General features: G+C 31.7%; 1 protein-coding gene across 2 annotated transcripts in view; it reads left to right on the top strand.

Annotated features, from left to right (window-relative positions):
* The window catches only part of LOC117111944 (arginine-hydroxylase NDUFAF5, mitochondrial-like), a 112,494-nt gene that overhangs the window by 20,686 nt on the left and 77,389 nt on the right, over positions 1 to 14,419 (top strand). For both annotated transcript variants that reach the window (XM_033254994.1, XM_033254995.1), the window contains one exon: positions 1,249 to 1,296. In XM_033254994.1, the coding sequence (XP_033110885.1) occupies positions 1,249 to 1,296 (48 nt within the window). The remainder of the gene's footprint in view (positions 1 to 1,248; positions 1,297 to 14,419) is intronic.

Here is a 14,419-nt window from a genome sequence, read left to right as displayed (position 1 = left end):
TATTTATCCCCTTTTTAATTTTTTTTGGTTTTTAAAATTTTATACATTTTCCTTTTGTATGTTAATATTGTAATGTGTCCTCCTGCTTCCTTATTTTAACTAATTTAACTGGAGTATTTTGAATATTTTACATATTTTTAATATTATTACATTAAATTATTCTATACATTTCAAATTTTCCTTAAATTTGCAATAAAGTTATTTTGAATTTTGATTCTTGAATCATGGCGGTAGAACATGAGTAGGAAGTAGAAACTGTGCAACAATTGACCAAAAAAATTGCTATAAATTTGGAATATTTTCCCTAAGGGACCAAAGATCGATAACAATGCACCTTTCCAGAGTACTGTCAATCAAACTCAACAACTGACCAATCATAACAAGGCCAGGAATACATGGGACCTTAGCAACAATATAAGGGGTGGGGCTTAGTGGATTAGTCCATTGTGCACTTTTGCTGCAGACTAACTTATACAGAAAGAGACAAACATTTGAATTTTATGGATGATTTCCAACTGAATTTCCTTATCAACAGTGTACTGATTTTTTTCTATCAGCATTAATTTCATTAGAATATTTATACATCAATTTTGAATATTGATATTTTAATATGAATATTTCATTTTTTTTTTAATCATTCATTTATTACAGGCTACATTCAGAATTGGAGATAAGCCAGGCTTACTGTACATTAAGCCTGGCTCAAAGTTAAGCCTGGCTTAACTTTGCCGGGCGTTCAGACCAGCTGAATTAGCCAGGTGTGAGAATTTACATATTTATGAACCGGAATCAGGAAATGATTTGTAAAACATTGCGTACGAGATGTGCATACGTGATGTACGTTCGCTCACAGCAGACATAATTGAATGCTGATTTGTTAATTTTTTATCCGAGGACCCCCGCAGCGATTAAAGTCCTGTGTAGAAAATTTAAACCGGGTGGCACGCTAGTATAGGAACAACACCCGGCTTGAGATAAGTCACCTAATTAAGACTGGAAGGTACATAAACCCGGTAAGTTGAGCTGGGATTATCTACCCGACCTAGTCTGAAATAGGCCTTAATCTATTTTAAATATGGATTGTTTTGTGAATAGTTGATATACAGGTAAACAATCAAGACATTTTTCTTGATGGATTTTTAATTCTGTCATGGTAATCATATATGGCTTTAATTACTTCAAGTTTGTTATATATTTTGAATTTTATTCTTAAATAGTTAATCAATTAATCAATTCTTCGTTTTCCAGGAACTTGTCAGTACACTCTACCAGTGTGAATTTTCAGAGAAAATGCTTGTAAGTAAAAATGATAAACTTTATCACAAAATTGAACTAATATATAACCTTGGAATGTCAAAGAGGAAAAACCTCTTTCCATTCAATAATCATAAAGTGTGTTATAAATAGGAAATATAAAAGTATGTCGCGCAAAAAGGTAAGTACAGTCCCACAAGTATTGTAGGCACTAATTAACACATGCGAGAGTATAACGTAGTACTAGTAATATGTGAATGACCTGCCAACCAGGAAAGAAGACAAATTAAATCTGAATTACCTGATTGGTCATTTGGTTTGACCAATCACAACAAAAGCTACCTGCCTTGGAAAACTTTTAATGAATTCTGGATGCACTTACAAATATTAGCTTTATTTTTAGTGATAAACAATCAAACAATTCTAGTCTATTTCTAGTAATAGTGTCAATTCCAACTGTTCTGATTCATGTACCATTTCTTAAAAACTATAATAATTACCGGTAACTACAAATGGGCTGAAAATTTTTCTGAAAAGCAGAAAATTGTTCCTGTTTGACATTTATGGAAATATATTGCATAATGCATGATTTTTCCTAGTGGATGTTATGCAAACTCCTTCTGTCATGACTTATAAATATGATTTATGTTAAATTTTGTAGAAGCATGATTACTTTTCGATAATTTGAATACACTAAATGAGAAGAGAATTGACAATGGATAACAAATGCATGAGAATACAGTAAAATGCAATGAGGAATATCTTAAACATACTCTAAAAATTGGTTGAAGACTGTCAGAAACATGGTAAATTGATGAATGCAAAAAAAAATACAAGAACAATCATAGAATACATTATTAGTAAGCATAAACATTCTTCACCCTCAACCTATAAAATTTACGCAAGGTAGGTAGATTAAATATCCACTGACCTTTATAGGTTTGGGTTATATTGAATTCTACTTCATCCTCACCAGTCGGTTTGCACAAGGGGTTTAGCCAGAAAAACGAAATAGGCCATCCAAAATGGAAGCCAGTGGGCATGGCCCTTGGTCGATTGGCGGGCCACGCCCCTCCCAAACATAAGAAAAAAAAAAGAAGAAAATTATGATCTTTAGAGAGCATTTAAAAGTGTTTAAATGTTGGAATTTTGTCTTTAAAGGAATAGTGTTGAATTAGCTATCACAAAGACATTTCAGAGACATAGATTGTGCACGACTACATTAACATAATGTTTCCATTCTATGCAGATGCATCTTAATCTCTCGCCTTAGTCTAGTGTAAATTCTACTCTAGGTCCTCCGAATCGAGAGATAGGACTAGACCTACTGTATTTTGTTGACTAATCAAATTTAACTTTCATGAATTAAATATAACCAGAGAGTTACGAACACCAACAATATTATGTCGGGGGAATTTGAATCTCAGCGGGGTATATAATGTTTTAAACACGACGCGTATTGTAAGTGAACTTTTCGCCGGGTAGACAATGGTTAACCCTTACATTTTTGGGATTCCCCACCGAATATTGGTATGAAAACATTCAATTAATAGAGGTTGTTTTTATCAAACGTAAATATGATTTAGGTTAATGTAACATTCCATAGATTTGAAGAATATAAAGAATTTGCTAAAGGTAGACCAGGCCCAATTAGGCTAGGCCAAGCTGATTAGGCCAAGCCATCCAGCTGTCACGGTAAAAGTGGCCGTCCTAAATAATTGTTGGACGGCCCTACGGCTCGCTGGCTAAGCCTATGGTTTGCACCCCTAGTTTGAGTCTCTGTATCATTGTGTTTTTTTTTCATATAATTATTTTTTTATTCCTAAGTGTGGTGAAGACCAGCCAAACCAGTCAATCCTTACAAATCATGTTTCGGAGGTAATGGCCAAAACATGTTGAAATGACATATTTTTTTAACCCTAACCCTTATATATCTATACATCATGTTATGTTGATTTTCCCCATTTTCAATGTTAAAACAATATTTTTCAATGATTTGGAGATGGTCTCTGAGATTTCTCAAAAATTGTAAACTATAAAGGCTGATTCAATGCTCATATACTGCTATTACACAGCTGTATGTTTAAACCCTGCAACTTGACAACGAAAATTATTTTTTTTTTATCTTTAATAAATTTATTTTATTGTTTAACCTTGTATTAATGACTAAACATTGGCTTGTCTTTGCCACAATTTATTTTACTGGTTTTGTTTACTTTATAATTTCATCATTTCAATGAGGAAAACCCTGTTTTGTTTTACAAATAGACTATAGTTTAGTTTTATTTGCTGTCGTATAGTGTTTTTGTTATTCTTGTTTTTCTCTGGTATGGAATATATTGTCTATGGCTACCTTATATTCTGAAATAGAATGGTAAATTTAAATAATAAGTTATGATCTTCAACTATCGTACAATTTTCTGTTTGGCAAATGATCAATCTTGCCTGGCAAATGATCAATCTCACCCACTTGACCAAAAGGATACATCTTGAGTAGCTGTTGGTTGGCCTATCAGAGACTGTTAAATTAAACTTTAAAAAAAAATGACATGCCTTGAATACAGATTGATGGCATCTGTCAAATATGTGGGAGGGGTAGATCAAAGGGATTTGTGAAGAGGTCATGAACTTCACAAAAAAAGGGACAAACCTCATTCAAATGTATCATAAGTTTACCATGATTTGTTTTATAGTATCATACATTCTGACATCAAATTGCCATCTTCATTCCAGAGAAACAACCAAAGAAGACAAAAGATAAAAAAAGCCCAGCGCTTTCAGATAACGTACTAAATTACAATTGTCCCCCAGTGAATGTCTATAACCCTTGATATTTCAAACATTATGTAGATGAAAGCAAAGGAATATAAAACACAATTTTCTCAATTAATTCAGTGATCCTATTTCTATGTTAAGTATCTACAATTGAAACTTGAATCCTCGAACTGTTACTAGAATGCTGTTTTAGATTTCAGTAGGGACTGTATGATACTTTAAAACTGCAGCAATTTCATATATTCTTCCAGAGTAATAGACTCCCAAATTGGAGATATTAATATCCAAATGGAATACCATATTTAATAATGAATTTAAAATATCTGATGCATTAATATTTAATTGAATTTGAATGTCATAATGGAAATTATGAGGTATACATTTTTTTTCCCATAATGATTACATGACTATTTTATCAATATTACACAGTTTAATTTTTATATATACTGTAATATTTATTTTATGACATAATATTTTGCATTTGCATTTAGAATGGTGAATAGTGAATAATATTTTCAAGAAAATTTATTTTTTTTATTTTTTTTAAATTTTATTTTATTTCATTTCAATCAAACAGCAGGGAGCCTGCCACTTAAGAATAGAATAACATAAAACAAAGAGAACAATAAAGAAAAATTTAGTTACAATTACACACACAAAAAAAATCTAAATATATAACTTAATTTTACGTTTAAACATTCTAAACGAATCATAATAAATATCAATAGAATTATCTTTATCAACAAGATTAAATTGTCTCAATTAGTATTATAACTTAAGACCCTTATCGTTTGATTGAGGTATTGCTAAACCTACTAAAAACCTGTTGGTGGAGATGCACTAGTGGGTTGCCAAAATATTTTGATGGGTCATGGGTCAAACTTAACAGAAATCATTATACAGTAGCTCTAGTCTTTCACAATCATTATATCGGCATTAGTACCCTACACATATAAATGAGTTTTTAAAATAATAATCAGTGTTAAACTTGTACATGTTTTGTTTTCTTTTCACTTTTGTGTTGATTTTCCATTCTATTACTTTTTGTTTGCTTTTCTTTTCTACTACTTTTCTGTTTCAATTATTATTCATGTATTTTTTTTCCCTTTTTTGTTGATCTGGAGAGTGCATAGACTAATGTTAAGTGCACAACCATTGACCATTGACTATGTAACGATAATATTTTATTAATATAATTAATCAAAATTTAATGACAACTATACTAAAACCAGGGCGGGTAAAATACAATGAAATGCGTTGCATGAGGTATGCATGATGTAGGTCTGGGTCTTCCCGACTTACACATCTGTGCCTAAGGGGTCTGCTGGTTGTGAGCCAAAGGTTTGCGGAACGCTGATTTAGATATGTAGGCATTTACGAGAGGTTTTTGGAGGCTTGCAGGGTTTGCAGAGTTTAGCAGCACACTTTGATTGCTCTACCGACTGAGTAAAAGTGGCCTAGCTGGTAGGTTCACACAAAATACGCTGATTACAGCTGCAACATGGAATTCTTCTCAAGAACCTAAGTATGTGTTCCATTTGTGCTTGATCCAATGACCGGGGGTAATAATGGTAATCACATAGCGGGCCCTACAGTATGCGTTATGTAAGACCTTTATTATTATTTATTAATCTTGTGATTTTTGCCATTAGAATGCATTTTTCTGAAGGTTTTCTATGATTTTTAATTAATTGATAAATCATGTGACATTGAACTTGGTTTGAAAGAACACATAAATAAATAATTATATATCTTCATATATCTTGCCATTTGCAAGTCTTGGCTATCAATTTTTTTTTCCTTCATTTTTTTCCCATGTATGATTCTTTACTTTTTTCTTCTACATAGTTATTCTCATCTTGCCTCCATTGCCATCAGTTTTTATTATTATTTACTTTTTCTTCTTTCTTCATCTTTCCTCTATCACTGAAATTACTTGAAAGATTTTAAATATTTAACAAATAATTAATAAAAAGTTTGCATGAGTTCTGCCTTTATAAGCAATATTTATACAAAGAATCTAGAAATAGATGCATGGGTATTGTCATTCTGTATGGCATAATCGCCTTGATGTATGTGATTGATCCATGACATTGTCATGTGACATAATCACGTTGATGTATGTGATTGATCCTCGACATTGTCATGTGCTAAGCCTAGAGGCAGGTGGCAAGTTGAGCTTGGTCCATTACTGTTTAATGTTTTAATAATTCATCTGAAATTCAACTCAAGTAAAGTAAACAATTTAACATACTGATGATTCAATACTTTCCCCTTCCTCTACAATTACCGTCATCATCATGATCCCAAGTATCTGCGATCACATGACACTCAGATTTAATGACGCACATGGGATTAGGCGTTTAAAATCATGATGGATTGTATATAAATCTATTGAAATATATGGATAATCTTTAGTTTTGGGCAATGTTTTGAAAGCAGGTACTTAGGACTAAAGTCGTATGTTTGTTTATCTACTTGATGTATGTATAATAATAGTAATTGTGGATTTATTAAATGCTTTCTACAATTTGTAATAGTTTTCAAAGTCCATTTGAGTACCGATTAATGATGGCTTAAGTTAGACGAACTGGAAAAGTCTCAGAATCAGATGCTGTAGAGAGATCATTTATTAATATTAACTTTGAAATACTTCAAGAACTTGCACCATATCTTAATGATTATGCATGTTTTTTTTCAAAAATGAAAAAATAATCATTTGAAGTCGCAATAGTAATCTTGTGGTTCCATACATGGAAAATATTTTAAGAAAAAATGTCATTCGTTAACATATATCTGTGAGCAGGAACCAAGCCCCTAGTAACAGAAGTAGGGATTTCCTACAATTTTTATTAAGTACGTCTGTAAACCTTGCGGAAGCATTGTTCTTTTTTTATTTTAAATGACATTTAAATGGCATTTTAAATATAATTTATACTTTTTAATTGATATTTTAACTATTTTTAGTATTTTATAATTTAATCCAAATCTTGAAAACCTTCCTTTGTTGAGTATGTCATCTGGTATAAAGTTTTAATGAATAAAGTTGTAATAAAGATGGAATAAATAAAGATTAAAGTTATAATAAATAATAATGCAATCAGAAATTGTCTCAAAAGAAATAGAAAAAAGATAAAGTTAGAGGAAAATTATCAATTAACATAGTTTCAAGTAAAATACGGTCACCTTAAGAACAATGTAAACACTTCAATAAACTCTCTCAGAGGTCCCAATTTGTAGCCTCTATTACACTAGGGACCTTTCGATTTCTTCAACGACGCGATGCTATAACGGAATCACTCATGCGTGACTGTCCTACTGGGCGTCCTACGTTCTCTGCATACATAGATTTGGCCAAATTACGTCCTTGAATCCATGCGACGAGGGGAACTTAATGTTCTCGCATGTGCAGATAACTTTTAGTGACGTCATTACATTCTACGTTCTACTGTCGTCGTGCAATCGAAAGCGCCCTATTATCAGTACCTGGGCATCTTGACCTTTGAATTCGCACCTTAGCTTGAGGCCTTAGTTTCTATTTTCCAGGCACCATCACCATCCCTCAAGTGAATTGTAGAGAATAAGCAGTCCACTTGAAACAAATATAATTAGTGAAAAAAGAAAAGAAAGGTTTTTTATGTCTTTATTTGTGCTATCAGGTGAAGCACGTCCTGAATAGGTAATGGGAGTTGGTTCTAAGCCCATGGAACTGATGTCTTAATACTCTGTCGCCTTAGGGTTTGAAGCAAAATTGATGCTCTGTTTTGCTGCGTGTCAATCTGAAAGTAATATAATGTATTCTAGTATTCAACCCAGTTTAAACCTATTCAAATCTTATTACTGTATACAAAAATCAGATTAACTTAGTTTCTCGTCTTAACCCGCTTTCCTTTTTTTCTAGTTACCTAAAACAGAGGTTTTAGGTAGCTACATATCTGCATTTAATTTTTTGAATACCACTTGCAATTACATGAGGGAGGTGGGAGGAAACTTTGCCTAGTCCTCAAATAACATCAAATCTTAAGCCGGACCATACTCATCTCAGTAGGCAAATGTGAAACCCCTTTTTTTGTGGATTTAGCATTTGAGCCCTTGAGTCGCATTATTAATCTTTTAACTTTTTATGTCCATGTACTTATGGCTTGTGTATATTTGATTTGATGATAAGCATTACAACTTCTTCTAAAAGCTGAGTGCATAAAAGAACGACTCTTCTGTCCTTGTTTTTTTAAATCAAAAAATTTGGATGAGAAACTGTCTACCAAGCCCTTAATGCTAGTATGTTGCACAAAAAGTATTTAAATCATTGATTTCTATGTAATTTGATTCATATTTTAGTAATATTACTGTCTTAAATTTTACCAATTTATGATTTCGCACATGTTCAGTTCATATCTCATTCGATTTCATATTGTTTTCATATTTGTATTCGGGTCTTTTGATTTCTGCCTTGTTTCACCATCTCCACTCCATTAGTGTTAGTTTAGGAGATTACATTCCACCATGCAATTGTGTGTTTATGAAATTCTATATAGCAAGAGAAAGCTGAATAGATTTATTTCGGTCAGATTGAATGTATGAAGGACATTGTTTAAGAAATTGATGTATGTCAGTAATGTCGTGAACATCTGTTTCTTAATTCAAGACAATTTAATTCAAGTTAACATTTTCTTTAAACTTGTACTAAGGGCCATTACTCATTGACAGTACAGCTGCCAGTAGAAGGGGGTCCATATCAAAGTATTGAACGCCTTCCGCACTTTGGTCTCGGATTCAAATTGTAAACACATTCTCTAAAATCATTAAAATAAACAAATCTGATAAATTATCCTCTGTATCGGCATTGGCATTTTCAATTTGAAAAATAGCTATGCTGCCCTCAATTACTGAAATTTAAGTGAACAGATAAACCAGCTTTTGATTAAGTAGGCCTAGATAAAATGTTGTATGCCTCCTCTGTGGCCTTATGTTGGAGTGGGGACAGGGAGGATTAAGTAATATACAATTATTATGTTGATTATAATACGGTGGGTAGATTTATGAAGGGCTAGTTTATGTTAAAGCCCCATTCCCAGCATGAAAACACTGCTAAATCTAGGCCTTGCTTTACCTTGATTTAGGTTCTGTTATCACACATAAAAATGGCCGACATGATATTTTCTGTTGCTAGTATTGACACTAGTGAAATATAATATTTCATAGGAATTATTTCAAATTTGTTAAAAAAAAATTATTCTGATTGAGATTTTGACAAACAAACATATCACAGGCCTACTCGATTGACCACAGTGTGCGAGATGCGAAGTACAAAAACTAATCTCAATAGAGAGGGTGCACTTTAAAGAATATAAAATACACAAAAGTGAGAACATTCCAGCGGATGTGATCTGCAACCTCTGAATTTGCATGGTAACGAAGAAGTCGTCAAAAAAATGGCAAACTCCTACGAGAAATAGTCTCTTTTTTTTTTTTATTCTTTTACATAAAAATAAAATTTATTCCAATATTTTTTTTAATATTTAGAGTAAAGCATATGTATTTTTTCTAAAAAAATTAAATTCTTTTTTTAGTGGAATTTTGTTGGGTATGGGGCTTTAATAAGCAATACAGTAGTGAAAGTGAGGGATGAAGAAGGGAAATTGTCATTTGGGAATGATGAGGAAGCAGGAGCACTTTCCAGGGTGGGAGAAACAAAAAATATCCCCATGGATGAGGAAAGACATAGGAAAGGAGGATGAATATTACTGAAGTATGGGGATGTAGGGGAAATACTTCCAGGAATAAAGGAAACTCCTGGAAGAAGAATTTAAGGAGGAATTCTAAAGCAAGCGGAGGGGGTAGCCTTGATGGCACTAGCCGTATTAAATAAAAATTTAATTGAATTTTAATTGAAGAAAATTATTCCTGAGGGAAGCATGTGTTAGAGAAACAGCAGTTACTCTTGGTAGAAAAAATTTCTTCTAAGGGAGGGTTGGAGATTATTAAAAAAAATAACCAAAAGGATAAATAGCTTAATATATATGATATTTAATCAAAAAACATTAAATTGATATATACTTAAGAAATGTAGTAATCTTGGTGGAGTTTAAATAAATGATATTCATATTTCATTTTGAAATTAGTTTTTCATTTCTGTAATGACAGATGCTGCCATTGAATATCTTAAAATGAATGATCTATGGATTAATCCAAATTAATTTAGACCGGACTTGCCAATAAAAAAATTGTTTTCAAAAAGATAATGATGACCAATTGTAGAATATTAAAGCAGGAAACGCTAGTCATTTTCAGGTACCGGTAATCGGAACGGTTTGGTGCAGCGGTTGCGTTTCGGTGTTTTAACCCACAAGGTTTGGGATTCGAACCTTTGCTGGGCATTTAGTTTGTGTTCTTAAACGAGGCACTTTACCTATTTAGACCTACGGGGCCCAAGGAGTTGGTCGTGTACTATAATTATCCTATGTAAATTAATATTAAATGTCCAAAACCATGTCGTCTGCAAATTTTCCAATTAAAGTAAGTTATAAAGTGGATACTATAGTTTATGGCCTTGTTTTTATCATTTCCACTCATTTTAATTTTGTTTTATGAATAAGTAATGAATGTGGAGAGCCTTGTAGTTGCTTGCTTGTCTAGTGAGGCAATGATGATAATAAGATTAAAACCAGCTGACACGATATAAAATTTTGGACATCAATTGTAACAAACTGATTTGATATTATGAATATTTATGAATATTTGGAGACATAGTATTTTTAGTATAAATAATAAATTATCAGATCACTTTGAATACCAATCTGGAAATTCAGGAATAATATTAATGCAATGGAACTTTATAAAGCATTCATATTTATATGTTTAATGTTTTTGTTTACTGATAATTATTATGGTTTAAAATCACAAAGGGCACAAGATAACAGTTCCAATTTAAATTTGCTATTACTGTTACTACTTTGAACACCAAATACTGCAGGAAATTAAGGAATAATGTTTAATAACACGTTGACTGCCAGACCTTTTTTTCAAGGATCCTTCCCGTGTGCCAAAATAAGTTTACATATACAAACATACTTTTTTGAAATTTTATCTAGTCATATGTCATCAAAATGATGTCTAATAAATTGGCGGGAAAATATTAGGGGACGAGTAAACTCGTCGAAAGCACTGTGATAGCACTTTTTATTGACTATGCCAATTGCGAGTTATCTCGTCCGCTTTTTGCGTGGGTTGGTATATGTTCGAAGGGCACCCTCACTTGTGCTGCACGATTGTACTACCGGCAACGTAACACAACAAACATACATACCTCATTTGTTTGTTATCATCTAGGTGTATCTTCCCCGAACTACCAGCTATTAAGTCTGTGGTTCTACAACGTTTAACAAAGTTATAAACCCTAGAATGTTACCCTGATTTTGACGAGTATACTTGTCCCTGGCACCCTCAGAAACACCCTGTGGACGAGTATGCTCGTCGCTGGCAGCCAGCGTGTTAATGCAACCGAAGTTTATACAACACCTGTAATTTTATGTTTAATGTATTTATTTATTTATATTTATTTATCAAGGTTTAAATCACAAAGAGTACAAGGCAACAGTTCATATTTAAACTTGCTATTACTGTCACAACTTTGAATAGCAATTTGGAAATTAAGGAATAATTTTAATGCAACTTAAGTTTATATAGCACCCATATTTAAATATTTAATGTATTTATTTACCTGTATTTATATGGTTTAAAATCACAAAGACTACAAGGTAACAGTTCAAATATATTACCGTTACAACGTTGAATACCTAACAATTTAGAAATTAAAGAATGATGTTAATGGTAATAGAGCACCCATATTCATAATGTTTAATGTATTTATTTATTATGATGTTTAAATTACAAAGAGTACCGGGCAACATGTCGAATTTAAACTTGCCAAGTATTATAATTAAAAACATCATGCTATACAGTAGTACAAACAAATTAAAAAATATATGAAAAAGTCTTTTAATTATAATTTATACAAAGCTTGGTTAATTTGTTTAAATACCAGTACACTAATTTCAGTTTTCCATTTTTGATAAATAAAAAATGTATTTTTGATGGTAAAATTGAAAAAATCTTTAAAAATGGGAAAGTTAATTTCAAAACTGTTTTTTTTTGTTTTTGCTCATTTTTCAGGAGATGATTTAATTAAAACAAAATAAAATAACGAAATCATTCAATTAAGAATTTAACTGTTGAGGGGATAACCAACTTCATAAACCGATCCATTTCGTAACAGAGCAGCTGTAGGTTGTTGGTCTTCAAACTTATCAACATGTTGGTTGTGTTAAAAAAAGTGTCTTCATCTCAAAAGAAAACTTCAAAATACATTCAATTAATAACCGACTTCAAATCGATTCATTTTGCAATAAAACAGCCGTAGCTTGTTGCTCTTGAAACTTTGTATTATGTTGGTTGGGTGGGAAAAAAGTGTCTGCATCTCAAAAGAAAACTTCAGAATACATTCAATTAGGAGTTTAACTGTTGAGAGCATAACCGACTTCACAAATCGATCCATTTTGCAACAAAACAGTCGTAGCTTGTTGATCTTGAAACTTGGCAACATTTACAAACGGATTCATTTCACAACAACAGCCATAGCTTGACACGGCAATTTGATCTTGAAATGTAAACAGTATGTTGGCTGGGTAGAAAAAGGTGTCTGCATCTCTCAACTATTTCTTCTGCAAAATTAACAAGTAATTTGTCACGTCTTAACTCAAGAGAATCAGTTTCTAGCCTGACAAGAGCATGGTTATAGAAATTATAATTGTCGCCCAAGATTATTCTAAAAGCTCTTTTCTCTACCTTTTCTATTTTAAGCTCTAAGTCTCTGGTAATTGAACTGTGCTAAACATGGCTAGCGTATCAGTTTTATGTAGCACGGGTATAAATTCTGATATGTTTTTTTTTAATTTGAAAAGTGAAAATATGAAGTTGAAAGTTTAAAAAAAAAAAAACAGATAGGATAAGAAGAGAGTAATTTGATAATTCTGGTTTGATAATTTGGTTTTAGTTAAAAAAACAGATTTTTTGGTAAAAGTTTACAATTTTATCCTCCTAAATATATAGGCCTATGAGCCCTGTTTGGTGACTGTTATTATGTAAATTATTTAGTTCTGATCATCATCAGCATTCAGTTATCCTTATTATTTACTTCTATTACACTTGAACTAAATATGGCAAAATCTTTTCCCATATGAAACACTTTATAAGAAAAAAAATTCTGTTTTGAAAGTAGTGTTTTGAAAGTAGTACGTTGGATCAACATGGAAATTAGGAAACTGGACCTAAAAATAGAAACACTATCTTGTATGCAAAAAAATCATTGTTTTGTTCTCGCTTCTTTCTTTTATTACAACTCATTGACGTTGCTAAAATGCATCGCCACCATTTACCACCATTCCTATACGCTATTCACTTGAGTTTTTCCAAAAGAATCAACTATTTTGATGCTTCAATATATTTTGACACAATGGTCCGATTATTTGGCCTTTGTCGGTTCTTGTTGAATTATACTGTTAAGGGTTTACGATGACATTCTCAGAAGAGAAATTCAGCCGTGTGACGTGTAGAAGGAGTCGTTTGCTCGTCAACACACTTGCTGTCGGAAAATCAAAAGCACTGGAGGGTTGGCTTTTTAATTCTCGCTTTGACTATTACTCACGTTTACAAGCATGATGTGCTATGTGCCGAAGTCCACGGGGTAACATTTAATTTGTCGGCAAGCAAATTGACAGATCTTCATATATGATGTAATCAAATGAAATACAGCAGTGCTAGCTGACATTTGATCAAATAGTTATGTTAACACCTGCCGGAATAATGAATTCTATACCAAACTACATGTGACCTACTGAATATAGAAATAGAATTTTTGCCAGTTGGTGTTGGTTTGTTTATTTTTTTGAAATTGATAGATGTTCTTAATGAACACACACATATAAAGATATTGTGGTAAACTTGAATCATATACACATATTTATATAATAAGTTTTTATTTTTTTATATATTTATATAGATGTATAAAAATATTTTAGAATGTAGTATATAATATATTAATATAAGACTTGTAAAATATTATATTTCTACAATTATATAATATAATTATTAATTTTTTATGTAATATATTTTTTTATACTGTATATTAATATATATTTCTATATATATATAATATATTTCATTATATATATATATATATATATATATATATAATATAAATCAAGATAGCCGTTAACACTGTTAAATTATATATAATAAATAATCAAAGAAAGGTAAATACAGTGTTTAATAAAGGACATTAATACATCGCGTAGCATAGCTCTCAACGAATGTAGTCCTGTAAAATAAATGA

This window comes from Anneissia japonica, unplaced genomic scaffold (genome assembly GCF_011630105.1).
Source record: "Anneissia japonica isolate Jap-2015-1 unplaced genomic scaffold, ASM1163010v1 scaffold1594_len1068242_cov183, whole genome shotgun sequence".
Taxonomy (NCBI): domain Eukaryota; kingdom Metazoa; phylum Echinodermata; class Crinoidea; order Comatulida; family Comatulidae; genus Anneissia; species Anneissia japonica.
This window is presented reverse-complemented; position numbering and strand designations above follow the sequence as displayed.